This window comes from Gorilla gorilla, chromosome 7, assembly GCF_029281585.2.
Source record: "Gorilla gorilla gorilla isolate KB3781 chromosome 7, NHGRI_mGorGor1-v2.1_pri, whole genome shotgun sequence".
Taxonomy (NCBI): domain Eukaryota; kingdom Metazoa; phylum Chordata; class Mammalia; order Primates; family Hominidae; genus Gorilla; species Gorilla gorilla.
Window position 1 is genome coordinate 97,820,001 of NC_073231.2, and position 16,486 is coordinate 97,836,486.

At 36.4% G+C, this 16,486-nt stretch overlaps 1 protein-coding gene across 4 annotated transcripts in view; it reads right to left on the reverse strand.

The window, feature by feature from the left end:
• RUNX1T1 (RUNX1 partner transcriptional co-repressor 1) overlaps positions 1–16,486 on the reverse strand; it is a 144,490-nt gene that overhangs the window by 1,804 nt on the left and 126,200 nt on the right. For all 4 annotated transcript variants that reach the window (XM_055349722.2, XM_019032604.4, XM_004047274.5 and 1 more), the window contains 2 exons: positions 15,342–15,410; positions 10,110–10,300 (listed from right to left, as the gene is read on the reverse strand). In XM_055349722.2, the coding sequence (XP_055205697.1) occupies positions 10,110–10,300; positions 15,342–15,410 (260 nt within the window). The remainder of the gene's footprint in view (positions 1–10,109; positions 10,301–15,341; positions 15,411–16,486) is intronic.

Consider the following 16,486-nt stretch of genomic DNA (forward strand, 5'->3'; position numbering starts at 1 on the left):
AATACACTGTTAAGACAATAGTCTGACAAATATGTTAGGCATCACTGTAGCCTTATGTTCAAGAACTATACAGTCAGGTTGAAAAATCCAGGTGTTCACGTATGGATACAAAGACTAAACACAGAAGATGCCAGTTTTGATGGGATGGTTGTCCAAACTGCTCTGCCAACAACTATTATGGCATCTGACAAAGCAGTTGAAGACTTTTTAAGTTCTTACTATAACATCCTTTCTTTTTAGGTTTGGTTATCTTTGTACGTAAATTCTCCCTTCACTCATACTGACTAGCAATTACTATTTCCAAATCTTTTCCCAATGCCTATACCACAATAGTCAGACACAGAGATATATCTGAGCAGAAGCTTCCTCCTTTTAGATACTAAAAGGAATCACAAAGAAACTACCAGAACCATATCTATATTGGATTCAAATAAATATAATAGAGTAGATAAGGGATTCTATTCCCTGCTCCTTCAGACTAGACAAGGTGAGGCAAAGTCCTTTAACCTCTCTATGTCTTTAGTTCTTTCAGTGCATCCATTCAGTGAACCTTACAACCAAATGCTAGGACTGTGTTAAAACAACCCCCTTTACCTCAGCTCCCTGGAGGACAGGATCCTCAGTTTGTTTTTTCTCCCTGTATCTGAAGCACCCAGAATGGGTGCCTGATAGATAGAAGTGTTCAATAAATATTTGTGAAATGAATGAATTAGACTATGCCTTATTTGGCTTTGAGAAATGAGAAATGCTAAAACCAGCCAAATAACAATTCTATTTGCACACAGTTCTTTCCAGCCAATGGAGCTCCTCTGCTGCTCCTGTGTGCCTCAGCAACTCTGGGAAGTCAGAAAAGCAGAGGGAACTGGGGCTCATTTGGGAGTGATGAGAACAAAACTCAAACCCTAATAAGTTCACTGCTAGTTGTGGGCAGTGTTTTGCAAGACATGAGAAAACTGGGAATGAGGCTGCCACCAGGATTTAAACTTTAAGATAAATGCATCATGAATTAGAGCACAAACATACCAGAGACAGAAGAGCACCTTTTGGGGACAGGTCCTAAGCAGGCAAGGAGGAATGAGGAAGAAACTAACCTTCAGGGATCCTCCAATGAGTGTGGTGGGGAGGGGGACCTTACAAAGCTGACTTTAAATGTTTAAATGTTCCTAGTTTCTTTGGCAAGACCAATCCCATTATGCAAAACTGTAGTAAGTGATCTTAGCTTTATGTCATTCAACTTTTTATTCTTTAACTTCATTGGTTTTGATTATGTCCTTGAAAAACAAACTTTTGACTACAATCTGGTAACCCCAAACAGCTGACGCTATGTGCTTGTGTGATAAGAAAGATTTTTAAAGCCCTGACATAGGTAGATATTCACAGGTCTCCCTACTGTGTTCTCTACATTTGCTTTGCTTCCAGCATGCTGGTTGTGTGGCTTAAGGTAAGCTCATGAGCTGCTGACAATACTATACTCCTAGGAAACGTCAGCCCATCACCCTGTGTATGGTTTTACCACTGTGCAAAACGTGCAAGGGAATTTTTAGCAGCCACCCTAACATTGTTAACAAATAAACGGGCTCCCAGAGGCCTGCATGTGCTGAAAGCCTTTGAACTCAAGAACTCCAATTTAAAACTTTTAGAAAGAGCCCAGCTCCATGTTCTTATTTCTTTAACCATCAGGCATTGCTATGTTGAGCAGAAAAGCTCAAACAAAAAACAGAAATAAAAAAGAAAAGAAATTACAATCCAACAAGGAAAAACAAAACAAAAACTTAAAATCTCAAACTCTGGCCAATGACAGGTGTTTTAAGTGACTATTGCTGAGGAAATCTAGAAATTTGGTTGATATGTCAAAAAATGTCATAAGTTAAAATTTAAATGAATAGTCAGTAGTAGAACAAAACAATTTTTTCCTACTTCAATTAATTTAAGAAACTATCTCAAAAGATGTGAAGCTCTGATCGGAAGTTTCATTACCATAGCAAGAAGCCTTTCTCTCTCAAAATTAATTCAACTGCATTGCATGTACAATGGTTCCACAAAGACGTGAGCAAACGTGGGCCTGGCCCACCCTTCAAAGCTGTGAGGTATAATACTCAGTGCTCAGAGTGAAGTTAACTTCCTTGAGGTTTAGGCTTTTAGAATAATGCCAGCTGGATCCTGGAACAAACTCAGCAAATAAGCTATATTCCTAAATTACATCAGAATATTCCAATTAGAGAACAGAGACTCACATCCAAAACAATATTTTAAGGAAATTAAACATCTAATCTGAGTCAAGTGGCTTCTTTAGGAAATACCCTGGTGTGAGTCCTATCCGTTTTTTGGCAGCGGCACATTTTGGCAGACACAGGGTGGTAACTGTCCAATACTCAATGGCTCCTTCAGATTGAAATCAGATGTATGCAACATTCTCAATTTAAACTGATTAAACACACAGACTAAACCAGGTAATTACAGATGCATGTGCTGGGAAGTGGAAAGGGAGACAGAATGGGGGCTTCTTTATTTTTTAAAGTGTTTTCAAAGATGGGAACAATTTTACAAATAAAAAAGTGGAATTGTGCCAAATACAGAAACAGATGTTTTGGATCGTGAAGCTGCTGGGAATTGAGCCTTCTTGCGTAGTATTGTCTGGTTCTGATCCAGGAGTTAAGGGGTCTGGCTAGTTTTACCTCTAGTTTCATTCTCAAGTTGTTTGATATTATTCATTTACCACCCACCACTGGGACAAAAGAAAAAACAACCTTCAGCTGTAGGAAGTTACAAAAAGAGCAATTTTAATGATCTGGTTAAAAAAAAATCTGCAAATTTTTATTTCTCTTGACATTGCATTGCAGTGAATGTGTAGGGAACTTTAGTGAGTGTTCAACTAACAAACGCTCCAACGCGCATATTCATTCTTAAAAGCTTATTAGAAAACTGAAAGAGCAATTTCTATTAATATATTTCTCTTGGATGCTCTAGTGAATTTACTGTTGGCTAATCCATACCTGCAAGACTGATGCCTGATCAGTGGCACTCAGCCCCTGAATAGTCACAATTCTGGAAACAGCGGAAGGTGCAGAATCTTTTGAGTACTCCAATTTGGATCATTCTAAGCTTTCTACTGTTCACAAAGGTGGAAATTGCAAACTGTGTCTAACAGCCACGTGTCTATCCACAAGGGCTGGGATAAAGGCAGTCAATGGCTTAATCTAATTTTACATTTTGCAGTTTGTGCATTTTATATTCAAGATAGTATTTCCTGATAATTGTTTTATTTATTTATTTTTAAATGACTGAGCTTCACTTTCAGGCTTCTAAGGAGTGATGTCACTGAAATTACCATAATAGTGTAGAAAGCTCACGGATATCCATATCACAGCAAATTTCATTCCCAAAGCTCATGGCACTTTATAGTATTCCTTTATTTGTGATAATGTTATTCCCTTTTTGGCATAAAGAATATTTTCCTCCCTATCTGAAAAGTAAGAATAAGTCAATTGACCAAAGTTAGGTTGTGACTCAGATGAAGAATTTGTGGCTGAACACGAACCTCCCCTTTGCTAAATATACTAAATACAAGGCTATACACAGAATCAATGGATTGAAGCTTTTGAATGCCAACACTGCATATTGAAGGTATTTGACACTTTGTTTCAAATCAGCATTTCTCTTTGTCCCTAAGAAAAACATTTAGAGAATGATCTTTCTGTTGTACAGGCATATATCCCTTCTGGTTCTTACTGCAGAAAAATCTTTTTCTGAAGGACAAAATATCTTTTATTTTGTCTCTGAACTGCTTTAAGTCTCTCCAGGTCTTACATATCTATAATTCTTCAGAAAAACTTGCACAAAATCGATGTGTAATAAATTTAAATATAATAGAATGATTGTAATTGAAACTCCTCAAATGTTAAGAATCCTACAGAAGGCAACACATTGACTTAAATTCACATTAAGATTGCATCATCATCTACTTGCATTGCACTTGACAATTTAAAATCATTTTCACATGACTGCAGTTTCAGAAACTGGGACCCTCAAAATAAATAATTTTCACAGTAAAAGGCTTGCCCCAAGTCACAAAAATATAAAATTACATAGCCAAAGTTTGATTCACCCAGATGTTTGGATTACAAATTAAAAATACTCTTTCTAAAATGCCACACTTTGTCAATTTCAGATCTTTTATTAGCTCTCATTGTGGCAAGAACAGGTTAGCAGACACTTAACTCCCAAAAATGGACAGAAATTGAACCATAAAGTCAGAGGCAGCAAAGACAAGGTGTCAGAGTGTGTAATGAAAATGGCACAGGCTTCAAAAGCCAGGCCAACTTCATTTCATTTCCAACTTCATCACTTTGTGGCTTTAGAACCACAAGCCACTTACTTAACCCTTGGAGCAACAGAACATGTAAAGCAGGAATAATAACTGCAGGATTATTCAGGATTATGTCAGTGCTAAGCACAGTGCATGATGTTCATAGGTCCTGAATAAATGGCAGGTACTACCACCACTCCCTCCTTTTGGTACTGACTGGAAGAAAGAGAGAGTAGATACAGTCCTTGCTCCAGATCCAGCACCTTACAACTTTTAGAATTAGAAGGCTGATGGTCCCATTCAAATTAAGTGCTATCACCCATGGGCACTGACAGCTACGGGAGAAGAACATTAACTTACTTCCCCTCATACTTCATTAGTGACTAATAATTTCTTCTGCAACTTCATTTGCTGTCCTCAAAATTTCTGAATATTTACCATTGCTGATTACTTCCCCGTTCTTCCTTATTAAATGCCTCTTGTTGAAATTTCCCCTACTAAAATTCTCTTTCTTATACAATAACTTCTTCTGCTGTTTGTTCTTTTCCCTGTAGTTGACAGTGAGGGAGGGAGGGATGCTGGCATAAAGAAAAGGAATATCTTTTCCTTCTCATGCTTCCCCTTGTGAGATCTTGTGGTTTCAATGATCAGCTGTAAGCAAATTACTCTCAAACCTGTTTCTCCTTGTTATCTTCTTCCTGAGCTTTGTGCTCCTACTTTCAACTGCCTGTTCTGTAGGTACCTCCACCAGGATGCTCCTCTAAGTCAGTATTCCCTAAACCCAACTCTGGTGGGTCCATTTCAGTCTTTGGCAACGCTCATGCCCAAGACTTTGTCACTTTATTGCAAACCCCTCTTTCTTTAGCCCCTGGAACCATTCAGTGCCAAACCCCACAGGCTACTTCTGCGGTCTCTCTCCTTTTCAATCACATAGTCACTACTCTAATTCTCTCGCCACCCTTCCTGTTAGGATCATTTCTTAACTGTTTTTCTTCTCCGTTTTCCTCTTTCGTTCTTATATAGACACACTGCTCATTTGTAAGGTGACTTTTCTTTTAATAAAATACTTCTCCTCATCTCATTGGCACCTCTCAACCACCTTGCAAAGCAGGCAGATCACAGAAACTTTATCCCAAATTTTGCAGATGAGAAAACCAAAGCTTCAAGAGGTGAGCAACCAAAGGTCAATCCTAGCCCAGTGCCCTGTCTACTATACCATGAACATCTACGGAATCAAATAGCTGGCCTATATATATATATAAAAAATATATAATTGTACATATTGTATATTGTATAACTATATATATATATATATGTAACACAGCATCATAGCTCATGCTCTGAGAGCTCCAAATTTTTCTGGGAATCAACTGGTCTGATGAGATTGTGAAGGCTTTGACAGGACCCATGCTGTGAGGTCCCCATGTTCTATTCAGAGTCTACACAGGTGGCATTTCCAGTTTGGGCCAAACTTCACAGATTCCACTGAGGTTGGTATAACTGTGCAGCTCTGCACCTATATAAGAGTGATAAATAAAGGCTGTTTTAATCTGGGGGAAAAACATCACTTTGGTAGTTTAAAACTCTAAACTATTAGAACAATAAAAGTATTTATCTGTTTCTGTGCTCATTTGCAGTTTCTTGCTTCAATCACCTAAGCTAGTATAAGGTATGGATCTCAAAGAAAGCTGTAGAAGTTTCCTTGGAAATAGCTGCAATCTGAGAGCATTCACTGGAAAAAGCTTTATCTGTACATAGATAGGAAATGAAAAATGGAAATAAATATGGAGAAAATAAAAGAATTTAAGATGATCAGATTCAGTGAATTTCTGATTTATGCTAATGTTGGCATTATATTCTGGGTTAAATATACAATCCACTGGGAAAAGAGAAAGTACAGTAAGCATCACATTGCTCAGATATCTGCCGCAAGTCCAGTGTCATTCTGATAGTAATACCAACTACCAGCCTATAAATCCAAGTAAAGTTTGAGAACTAGGTAGAAATAATCATGAAGTCCAGTGAAAAATAGATACAGTACACAATTAGGAAAAAACAAACAAACAAACAAAAACCTCCCACTCCTGCCATGTAGCTACTAAGAAGGTGGCCTGAAAGTCGGGCTACCTGAGCTAAGGACCAGCTCACACTTACTGACCATGAGACACTGAGCAAGTGGCCTAATCCCTTCAAGACACAGCTTTTTATCAGTAAAATGAGGAAAGTAACACTATCTACTTTGTCAGAGCCGATGTGAGAAGTAAACGAGCTAAAGTATAGAAAGCACTTTATACCATGCCTGGTTCAGAGTTAAACACTCATCGTAGGTCATCTTATTTCATCTCAGGCAAAACAAACTTCATGCAACCTCCAATAACTTGGCTGACTGTGGGTTCCCATGAGCCTGGGATGGCCTGGTTTACCGGACTGGTCTGTCTAAGCAAGAGCAGTCTTTCTTACTCCAAAAGGCATCCCAGTTTGGATGATAAATTTTACGCGCCCCCCTCCCCCGCCCACCTACAAATAATATCCATGAGTTATTCATTCCTGCCTCCAAGCCTTCTTTCTGCTGGTCTCCCCAGTCAAATGTTCTCAACTCCACTCCTCCTTCTGAAACATTTCCACTGCCAATCTTTCAGAACCACTGTTTTTTCTAAGCAGAATGAGCATCATTAGCTCCGTTTTATACATGTGAAAGAAAACTGAGATAGGAAGAGAAAGGGTAAACTCAGAAATTACAGAGAGAAGAATTCAGAGATATCTAGAGTTAACACAAATAGTGCAGAAAAAACATAAATGGCCAAGCTAGGCCTAGAACTCTGGTCTTCTGATCGCGAATCTTAGATTCCTTCTTACAGTCCCTATGAAGGAAAGAGAATAATAACGTGTATCTTACCACATATACGATGTTTTATATTTGGATTATACAGTTTATACCTGACCTAGGTAAGAGATGGGCAGATGTTTACAATAGGTGGTGGCTTCAAATAAAGAAAGGGAAAGGGAGAAAAGAATATTGTTTCAGTAGGAATACTTTAGTATATACTGTGATTTTTTAAAAACTGTGGGAAATATGAGCAGATAATAATATATTGTGTTATAGCTTTCAAAAACACTATTTTAAAATCTTTTAAACAACCTTGTAAGGTAAGTGAATATCGTCCCATTCCTTAAGAAGAAATGGAGGCTGACAGGAATAAAATGAATTGCCGAAGGACCTCTGAGACAGTAACTGAGCTGGGGCCATAATTCAGGACTTCTGGGTCCTCCTCTCAGATACTTTCTGCCACACCTATCTGCCTCTGAGCTGTGCCAGCAAAAGACGATCATCTGATCAGATGAACATGGCCTTTAAGAGGTGGGACCATTCAACTTATCAATGAAGACAGGACACCTGACAGTGGAAGGGGGCACTCGTAATAATTATATTGGGGCACTAGGTGTCAATGGACAGTTCCACCCAAAGTGGGAGGTGTGGTTGCCCTGCACCCTAGGTTACAGTGCACTCTCCGGTAAGTTTTGCACATTAAACTTCTAAGAAATGAGAACATTCATTTTTCTTAGAAAACAGAACAATTCATAAAATACTTAAAGCACAAGGCAATATGGGCCTTATTGGGCGTAAAGAGGTCCTTTTTTCCATCTTTCTTTCTTCTATTCTTGGGAAATTATTTACAGCATTTTTGGAGAAAAGAGGCTTAATCCTTCTAGAGATGATTCCTCCCCAAGTCTTAAAAGTGGTCTTGCACTTTAAAGAATAAGAAAACAGACCTAAGTTGCCTGTCTTTATCTGCATACAAAAATTATCTTAATGATCCCTATGAAAAGATCCTTATTTCATTGTTAGAAAACAACATAGGGACTGAAAGCATGCTGTGAGATCCTGTTGAGGCTCTGCCATTTCCTAGCTGTGTAACTTTAGCCAGGTAAGTTTCCTCATCCATAGCATGACTCAAGGTTCAAGCCACACACTAGACACTTCCACTCTTCTTCAGATCATGATAAAATTGAAGCTTTTACAGGTTCAGTGGTTTTCTCAAAAATCAAAGAATTGTAAGAATTGGAGCCAGGAATTAAGTTTGACCCTCTGAATTCCAAACCCTTTCCTCTACCATGGTCTGCTTTAAAATTCTTGGGGAAGTGTCATTGAAGACACTGGTAATGCTATATTAAAGATCAGTTCCCCCAAGAGGTCAAAAAAAAAAAAAAAAGAAAAACAATTATTACAGAAGATCATTCTTACATTAGTAGTAGATATGACTGAATAACCTATCACAGATACTGTTTAACAGGGTTTATTTATAATGCTAAATATTGGTGTCAAGATCACATATTTTCTAAATAGGTTTTAGGAATAAAGACACAAAGCTTATAAATACTGAAGGAATACAGCATGCTACTGCCTGAGTACAAAGACTTAACTGACAATTTCTTCCTAGACATCTGTCTTTAGAATTTGGTGACCTAAAAAGTACTCTTAACATACCTAACAGCCCTAAAATGTTCATGTGAAAGTGACAGTTTTAATGATATGACATCAACTGTGCCTCACGATATTGCTCATTTGAACAGAGAAGGATAAATTCTCCTCAAAAGATGCTAATGTTTTTAAAATAAAAAACACAAAACAAAGTCCTTATATGTTAGCCACAAGATACCAATAAAACTGAATTTATGTCTAATTTAATTGAACAATGGAAAAGTCAGCAGTTAAAGGGCAGATAAACTTCCCTTTGTCCCTCTTTTCCTGAGAAACTTTCAAATGTTGAAAATCAATTCCTTTTGTCCCCTTGTTATTCATCTGCTACACATTAAATAGAAACTCTGGGCATTGAGTGATTCCCGCAGAGTCTTTCATCTACAGAAAAGCCTGGTACAAATTAAATACTTACTCTCCCTCACAAATTATAGATATGTATTGTAGTAGACCATTGATTTATCAGTCCATGCCATTGTGAGTTCGGCTTGGTGAGAGCAGCCCATTGCAGTCCTTTATCTAAAGTTACTCTGGGGTTAAGGATCGTGAGGCTATATTAATTAACGTGGAGCATTACTATTCTGCTCTGATTTTGCAGGCAATATTTTAAAAATCATGTTGTTAGATATTGTGTTTTAGTTACTTTGCAGATCTTTGAGCCATTTAGGCTAGCTGTGTGTGTGTGTGTGTGTGTGTGTGTGTGTGTGTGTGTTGTGTGTGTGTGTGTGAGAATTATTATACTGGAACAATAATATATGTAACATTACCTCTAGCAGCAATGTTATGCTATGAAATGACCATCATATGGGTTACCACAGATAATGTGGAAGTACAGACTGTCTCTAAGATCTCTTAGAAATATTCAGTTGATGCAAACATTGTTTTAGCATTGGACTTTAGGACCAATAGCTAAGGCAGTGATTTCAATCCCAAGCCTGCCAGATGGCTTTGGAGACCACAGCTTACACAGTATCTATTAAATCCCTTCAACTGGAAAGCAAGCATACACATATGCACATGCACACATACACAACAGACACACACAGCCGAGCTATGAGTCTCTAAATAATGCTGCGAAGTTATAAGAATTTCACTTTAATCGGTAACCTACCAAACATTCAAAACCTTTTTTGGCAAAGATTAGGTGTTCAATAAAAAGACAAATGTGATCAGCTCTTGGCAAATTTCATGAATACCTTGACTTTCCCCACACTGTTCTAAATTTTTTTCCAAATATTTATCTAAAGTGATCACCTTGAATGAAGAATGAGCACTCTAATGAATGAAAACTATCTTGTTTATTTGGAGCTTCCCAACATGCCTCACCTCGCTTGAATCCTCCTGCTGATTGATAACTGCCAGCGCGTCCTCCGCCGCCTGCCGTTTGGCCTCGGCGACCGTGCGCTCCATCTTGGCCCTCTCTGTTGTGATCATGTCGTGGGCTTTCCGCTCCGCCTCAGACACAGCCTTCTGCAGCTCCGTCATCGCCTGGCGCTTCACCTCATTGACGGCCTCCTCTGTGTGCCAGTCAGGCCAAACCAGACAAGAAAACACCTCTCAGTAAGCCGAAGTCATTGGATACGGATTACTTTTGTTTTAATTTTTTTTTTCTTTCCGAGGCTGGTCTCGAACCCCTGGGCTCAAGTGATCCTCTGCATCAATTTCCCCTAGCAGCTGGAATTACGGGCGCCTTCCAGCCACCATGCCCATTATCTGATTACTTTTTTATAGAATTCTATAGAAGAAGCATGTATCTCATCCAAATTATTGGGCAGTTCCAGCAGTCTAAAAACTAGCAGATCTTTTGACATACATTTAGGAAAACAAAGGGTGAAAATGTTTCTTTAACTTGAATTTATGGAAATATTTTTTGAAACTCCTATATCATTATTATAATTTTTTTAACCAAACTAATGCCTCCAGAAATGATTCTGAGACCAGATAAGAAGTTAAAGGACAAGGACATTCGCAAGAAACCTGTCTGAATAATTCAGACACATAAAGTCAGTTTTCCACAATGCTATAAGTTAACATGAATATAGGAGGGTCCACAGGTCAAGAGTTCAGAAAAAAAAGAGAGGCCGAGAATGGATTTTACACATAAACAAATAAGTGCAAACTATTAGTTGCTGGCATAATCTACAACACAATAGTGAAAAGGTAACTCAGATAGCAATTAAGTTACTATAGGCCTTTTAATTAAAAATCAATGCTATAATGGATGATCCAGTTTTACTTTTGAAAAGTCATTTCCTGAGTAATATAAATATGTGCCTTTATAGGTTAAATGATAGAGGTTTTAAAAAATAATCTCATTTTTACATTTTAAGCTGTTGTCCATTTACTTTACCAAATATATACAGTGGTTTTGCATAACCAACTGTTGCACTAGACAAATATAACTGAATCATACCACAGGCCAAAACAATCAGGCCTGACTATAAGTCTGCAAGGTGTCAAATAAGCTCTTTATTCTTGGCTGAGGAAAGGGTGCAAAGATTCAACTAATGTACAACATAAGACTGACAACTAAAACAAGTAATTTCCATTTTAAAAAATTAACTGTTCTAATTAACAGGGGAAAATATCCTCCCCCTGAATTAGTTTATCTAATTTTCATCTTTATTCAAAGCAAAATGACAATGATTAATTGAAAATTTAATAAGCAGTAATTATTAACTTGGCAAACCTAGTACCAATTAACACTCTATTAAAACTAATTATGACATGTTTCATTCAAGTGTTTGCACTTAATTGTTTCACCCACTTAAAAAGCACCTTAATTAAATGTTCTGTTTAATTAAAAACATAGATTCCTAATAAAAATGTTTTACTGTAGATTAAAAATGTAAGAGATGCAAGTACTCCTATTGTTTCTTCAATTCCTCTGGTTTATTTCACACATCTATCGTCCATGACTTGAGAATCATCAGAAGCTCTCCACTAGTAATTAACTGTCATGACTTTTGTAGCCTCTGTCATTTTAGCAGCATTATATCTGAAGTACATTTCTTTGCAATTACTGTCTGCTAGGTTTTATAAACTAAAATATAAGTAAAAGATCCATAGTGGAAATATTAACTAAATTATATTAAGCCGTTGTTAGCTGCTTTAAGATATGCATTTAAAATCTGTACAGAATCAGAATATTGCAAACAGCTTATAGCACCTTCTTCACCAGGAGGTGAAAAGATGCCTTTATTATCTTATCATAAATGACTTGCGGCACAAGGGAAGTACTGCCCTTCTAACTATACAGCCAGGGTCTAATTTAGTTTGAATATTCAAGGTGAATTAAAATTCTATCTAAGTGGTAGTACAGAACAATAATTTTTGCTTACGATCAAAGCTGTAGCTTGACTAATTGTATATGCAAATCAGGCAATTTATATTTAAATTATGCATTCCTATTCTAATCCCACAGGCATATACAGATCAGCAAAGAGAATTGGTAGGACATTTGCAAGGTGCTTGAATATTTATTACCAACTGCAAACATTCTCTGATCATGTAAAAAGAAATATACTGAAGAAAACATTGTTACAATTTTAAAACCATCTTTATGTTAGATTTTTTCCAGTTTCATAAAGACCCTTTGTAACTTTTGAGTGCATTTGTTACTTTCGCTTTAAAAAATACTACTTTTAGAGGAGAATATGGCCTTGAACAATTTTTTGGATTTCTAATCTTTAAAAATGTGTGTTGTTATGTTATTATATTGTGTTATTGGGGGCAATGTGAAAGATTTGCATAGGGTCTGTAGATTAAATAATAGTCTTGTATCAGTGATAAAGTCTTGATTTGGTAACTGTACTGAAGTTATGTAGAATATTCTTGTTCTTGGTAAACTGACATTCAAATCATTTAAGGTAAAGAGAAATTATGTCTGCAACTTACTCTCAAATGATTAGAAATATATATATATTTAAGAGAAAGAAGAGGATGAAAGAGAGGAAAAGAGAAAATACTAAAGCAAATATGATAAAATAAGGGAATCTAGGTGAAAGTTATAGAGGAATTTTTGGTACTTTTTTTTTTGCAACTTTCCTGCATGTTTGAAATCATTTCAAAATAAAATGATGCAAAAAGCTATATGATGTACTTTCAAGCACAGGGTATACTTGTAATTACAATTTTCTGTGAAAGTGGATGCATTTGTTAAGCTACATCAAGTTTTGGGTGTTCTGCCCCTTTTGTATTTTTCAAATACTTTATTCACCTATGTTTTGCAACAAAGATAATGTATAATAATTTCATTGCAAAGACACACTTTATAGATTTTCTTCAAAAAATTTTTTTGCCCATAGCCAATTTTAGAAAGCTAGGATAAAAGCTTTCAAATTGTAACAAGCTGAGTGCAGATGTCACATTCTGCCCTTGGTGTTTTCATCATGTTGGATGCCTTGACACTGAACACTAGAAATGCCATTTAAGAAACCTATAAAGATAAATATTATAAGTAGTTACTGGAGATTTCTAGATGAAACTATCATCCATACTTTGTGGATTTAATATACTCCTTAAAATTTAGCATATATCCATAGAAAACTATTCCCAAACTGTTTTTAAGCAGCAGTTTAGGGATACCACTGTGAGAAGAATACAAATTTAATGTCATATTTTAGATTGAAAACCTACTGCAGATGATAGACACTGTAACAAATAATCTAAACACTTCCTAGATAAGGTTTAACCCTTCTTGGAGAGGGCAAGCACACAACAAAAACAAGTAGTACTCTTTCTCTACTAAGTCCCCAAAACCTAAATTACACCCAGAATTAGGTTTAAAAATCCCCAAAACAGACAGTAAAGAAAAATAATAGTGGAGTCAATAGATAACAATATGCCATGTAGGAAAAAATAAACAACTGATTAAGTGGAAAATACATAGTGCAGTTTTGAATCTGCGTCCAATTGCTTACCACTTATGGTAGGACTTCCTTTGTACATAGCTATTCAAGTTGACTTTCCAACAAAGGTGCTATATTCAGAAAAATCTATTCTCAATAGCAGTCAAACAAAGACTTGAGCAGATAATAGCACATAAGGAATTCGGATTACACAAGACCTTACTGGTAATTTTTCTTTATGAACTATCAAGAATTTAACTTAAATATACTTAAAAAGGGAAGTGCAGAGAAAAGACTCACTCCTCTGAACATAAAGTCACCCTTCTTCTGTCCAAAATCACAATTATTTGTACCTCTTATTGGAATAAGTTGCACCGACAGCTTAGAAATGGAAGAGAAAAATGGTCAGAAGGAAGATGTTGCCCGTCTTTTCAGGTAGGTGGTACTTGGCATATTTTTAACAGCTTGGGAGTACTACATGACTATTACAGTAAATCTGGTAAAACTACACAGTTCAGCAACATATGTATTTTAACCTTTAAGCTAAACGGACCTATCTAATTTGCGTATTGGACGTGCAAGACAGCTTTCTAATTCTTAATCTGGGCTACTAAACCTAGAATGCTATCAGATTTTAAAGCTCATTATCACTCTTACAAAAACAGGTATTTCTTGGAAAATGTATAAAAATACTTGGATAAGATTCATGTGACTAGAGAGTCAGCAAGTTACACAGAACTACAAACACAGCTGAGGGAAATCCCAAAGAGAAATCTTCTGTAGAAAAAAACAAAAAATCTGTCCCCTGACTCTTCGATTTGCACTGATTGTAGAAGTAGCATTTCCCAGTTTCCCAACTCAAAAAGACAAACTGTTTTAAGAGCTGGAGTTACAGCAGCTGAAAGCCACAGTATGTTTTTCATGGCCTCTTTAACTCTTGAAACAGGTTTATGTTTCATCTCCTGAGTTGGTTTTCATAAAGGTTTTTGCTTGCTAGGTGGTTCCACCAAAATTCTCACAGATCTGGACTTCTTTAAGCCCAATAACAAGTCAGTGGGTCATGAGGAGCTTTAAATCTACTATTACAAAATATAGAGCAGCATCTTGTAATGGAAAGCAGACAGTGTATGTAAAAAGCAAAAATAAATGTTTAGTAACTTTGTCATTTCACTTAAAGAGTAATTTAGCTCTGATCGTTGAATACTAACTGGTACAGAAGAACAATTTGAAAAGTCGATTGTAACCAAAAAATTATCTGAGTACTTTAACAAGTCAACTAGATTTGATGTTGGTTTCGTTTTTTTTTTTGGATGCAGGAGAAAAGGGTGAAGTATGCAATTTAATTTCTAAGACACTGGAATTTTTTCATCAAAGAAAAAAAGGCATGCAAGCTAAGACCTCCTATGCCAAGTTTCAGCCTGAAATCATTATGGCCCTGAAAAAAATGGAGTTTTATAATGGAAATATTGCCAGCTTCTCAATTATAGTGAAACTGGCAGATGTTACTAAAATAAAAATGATTTCATCTTGTAATCAGGCCTGGTTTAAGAATATTAATCAGGTGTTTTGTTTTGTGGGTTTTTTTGTTTTGTTTTTGCTGTTGTTGTTGTTAGCAGTAAAGTCCTTTCTTGTCATTCCTCACATCACTACATTAACAACTGCACACAGCTGCCAGAACACAAAACTCATGTTTTTAAACAATTCTTACCAGCTTTCTTCCAGATCTCCTCTGGCACGTATCCAGACGCAGGCCTGTGAAGGAATTCCCGATGCGCGTCTATGAAAAGGATGGGAAGGGGGTGGAGAGAGGAGGAGAGTACTGTAAGCACACTTGTGTCATCGCACAGAGTGAAAGTAAGCAATGCCCATTCTCCTGGCTTCTCTACAAAAACGCAATTTTAAAAGGCTAAACATTTCACTTCTTGAAAATACATAAAAATAGCAAGGCCTGTCCATCAGAGCCCAAGGAAAACAGAAGGTCATTGGTCTAAATGTCATGCATGCTCAAAGCCAAAGCAACTTGATTTCATTATACAATATGATGTTTGGGAACACTGTTCTCAGCACTTTCTGACTATGGAGACTTCTATAGATATATTTTGTTAAGGAATATAAATTGTATTTGGTAGTTTTCCTTTCATGAGTCAAACTGGTGTTAAACAATCAAATGTTCAGGTAATGTAATTTCCACAGAGCTCTGATTCTGCCACCTTTCAATGAACAGCAAGCTCCACTCTATGGCTAACCAGTTCTCATACTTAATTCTTAAAAATCTCAGTGACCATTACAATTTTTCACACAAATTAGATCATATGGATTTGACAGAGGTGAAAGCCAGAAAGACTCATCAGAATGGATTCACAGACATTCTGTTGAGCAAAGAGAATTAGCCCATGCTTTCCAGAAAAGGAAATGAAGTTCCACTTTAAATTAAATGCTGTGCTTACTAGGCTTCTCAAATTTTAAAAGTTTAAGAAAACAACTAATAACTTTGATATAGGAATGCTAACTTCTAAAATATGTTCATGGAATTAACACAAAACATTTTATAGTTCTTACATATGCTCAAAAGCAAACAAAGTGTATACCGTCTTCCATAGCTAAAATATGCATTTCATGTCTTCCATATTGGATTTTCAATAAAAGCCTCCTTATATAGAAGAGTTCAGTAAGAAAAAAATCATTTTAACTTTTATAAAACTTAATTATTAAACCCATGATAAATTCTGAGGAAAACTGAAATTTTCTCTATGTGTACAGTAAATGTTGAGTAGCATATATTTTTAAATGCTTTATCTAATGGTTATGTTGAAGATCAAGACATTTAGTCCAGTCTCCTATATTTTATGGTGC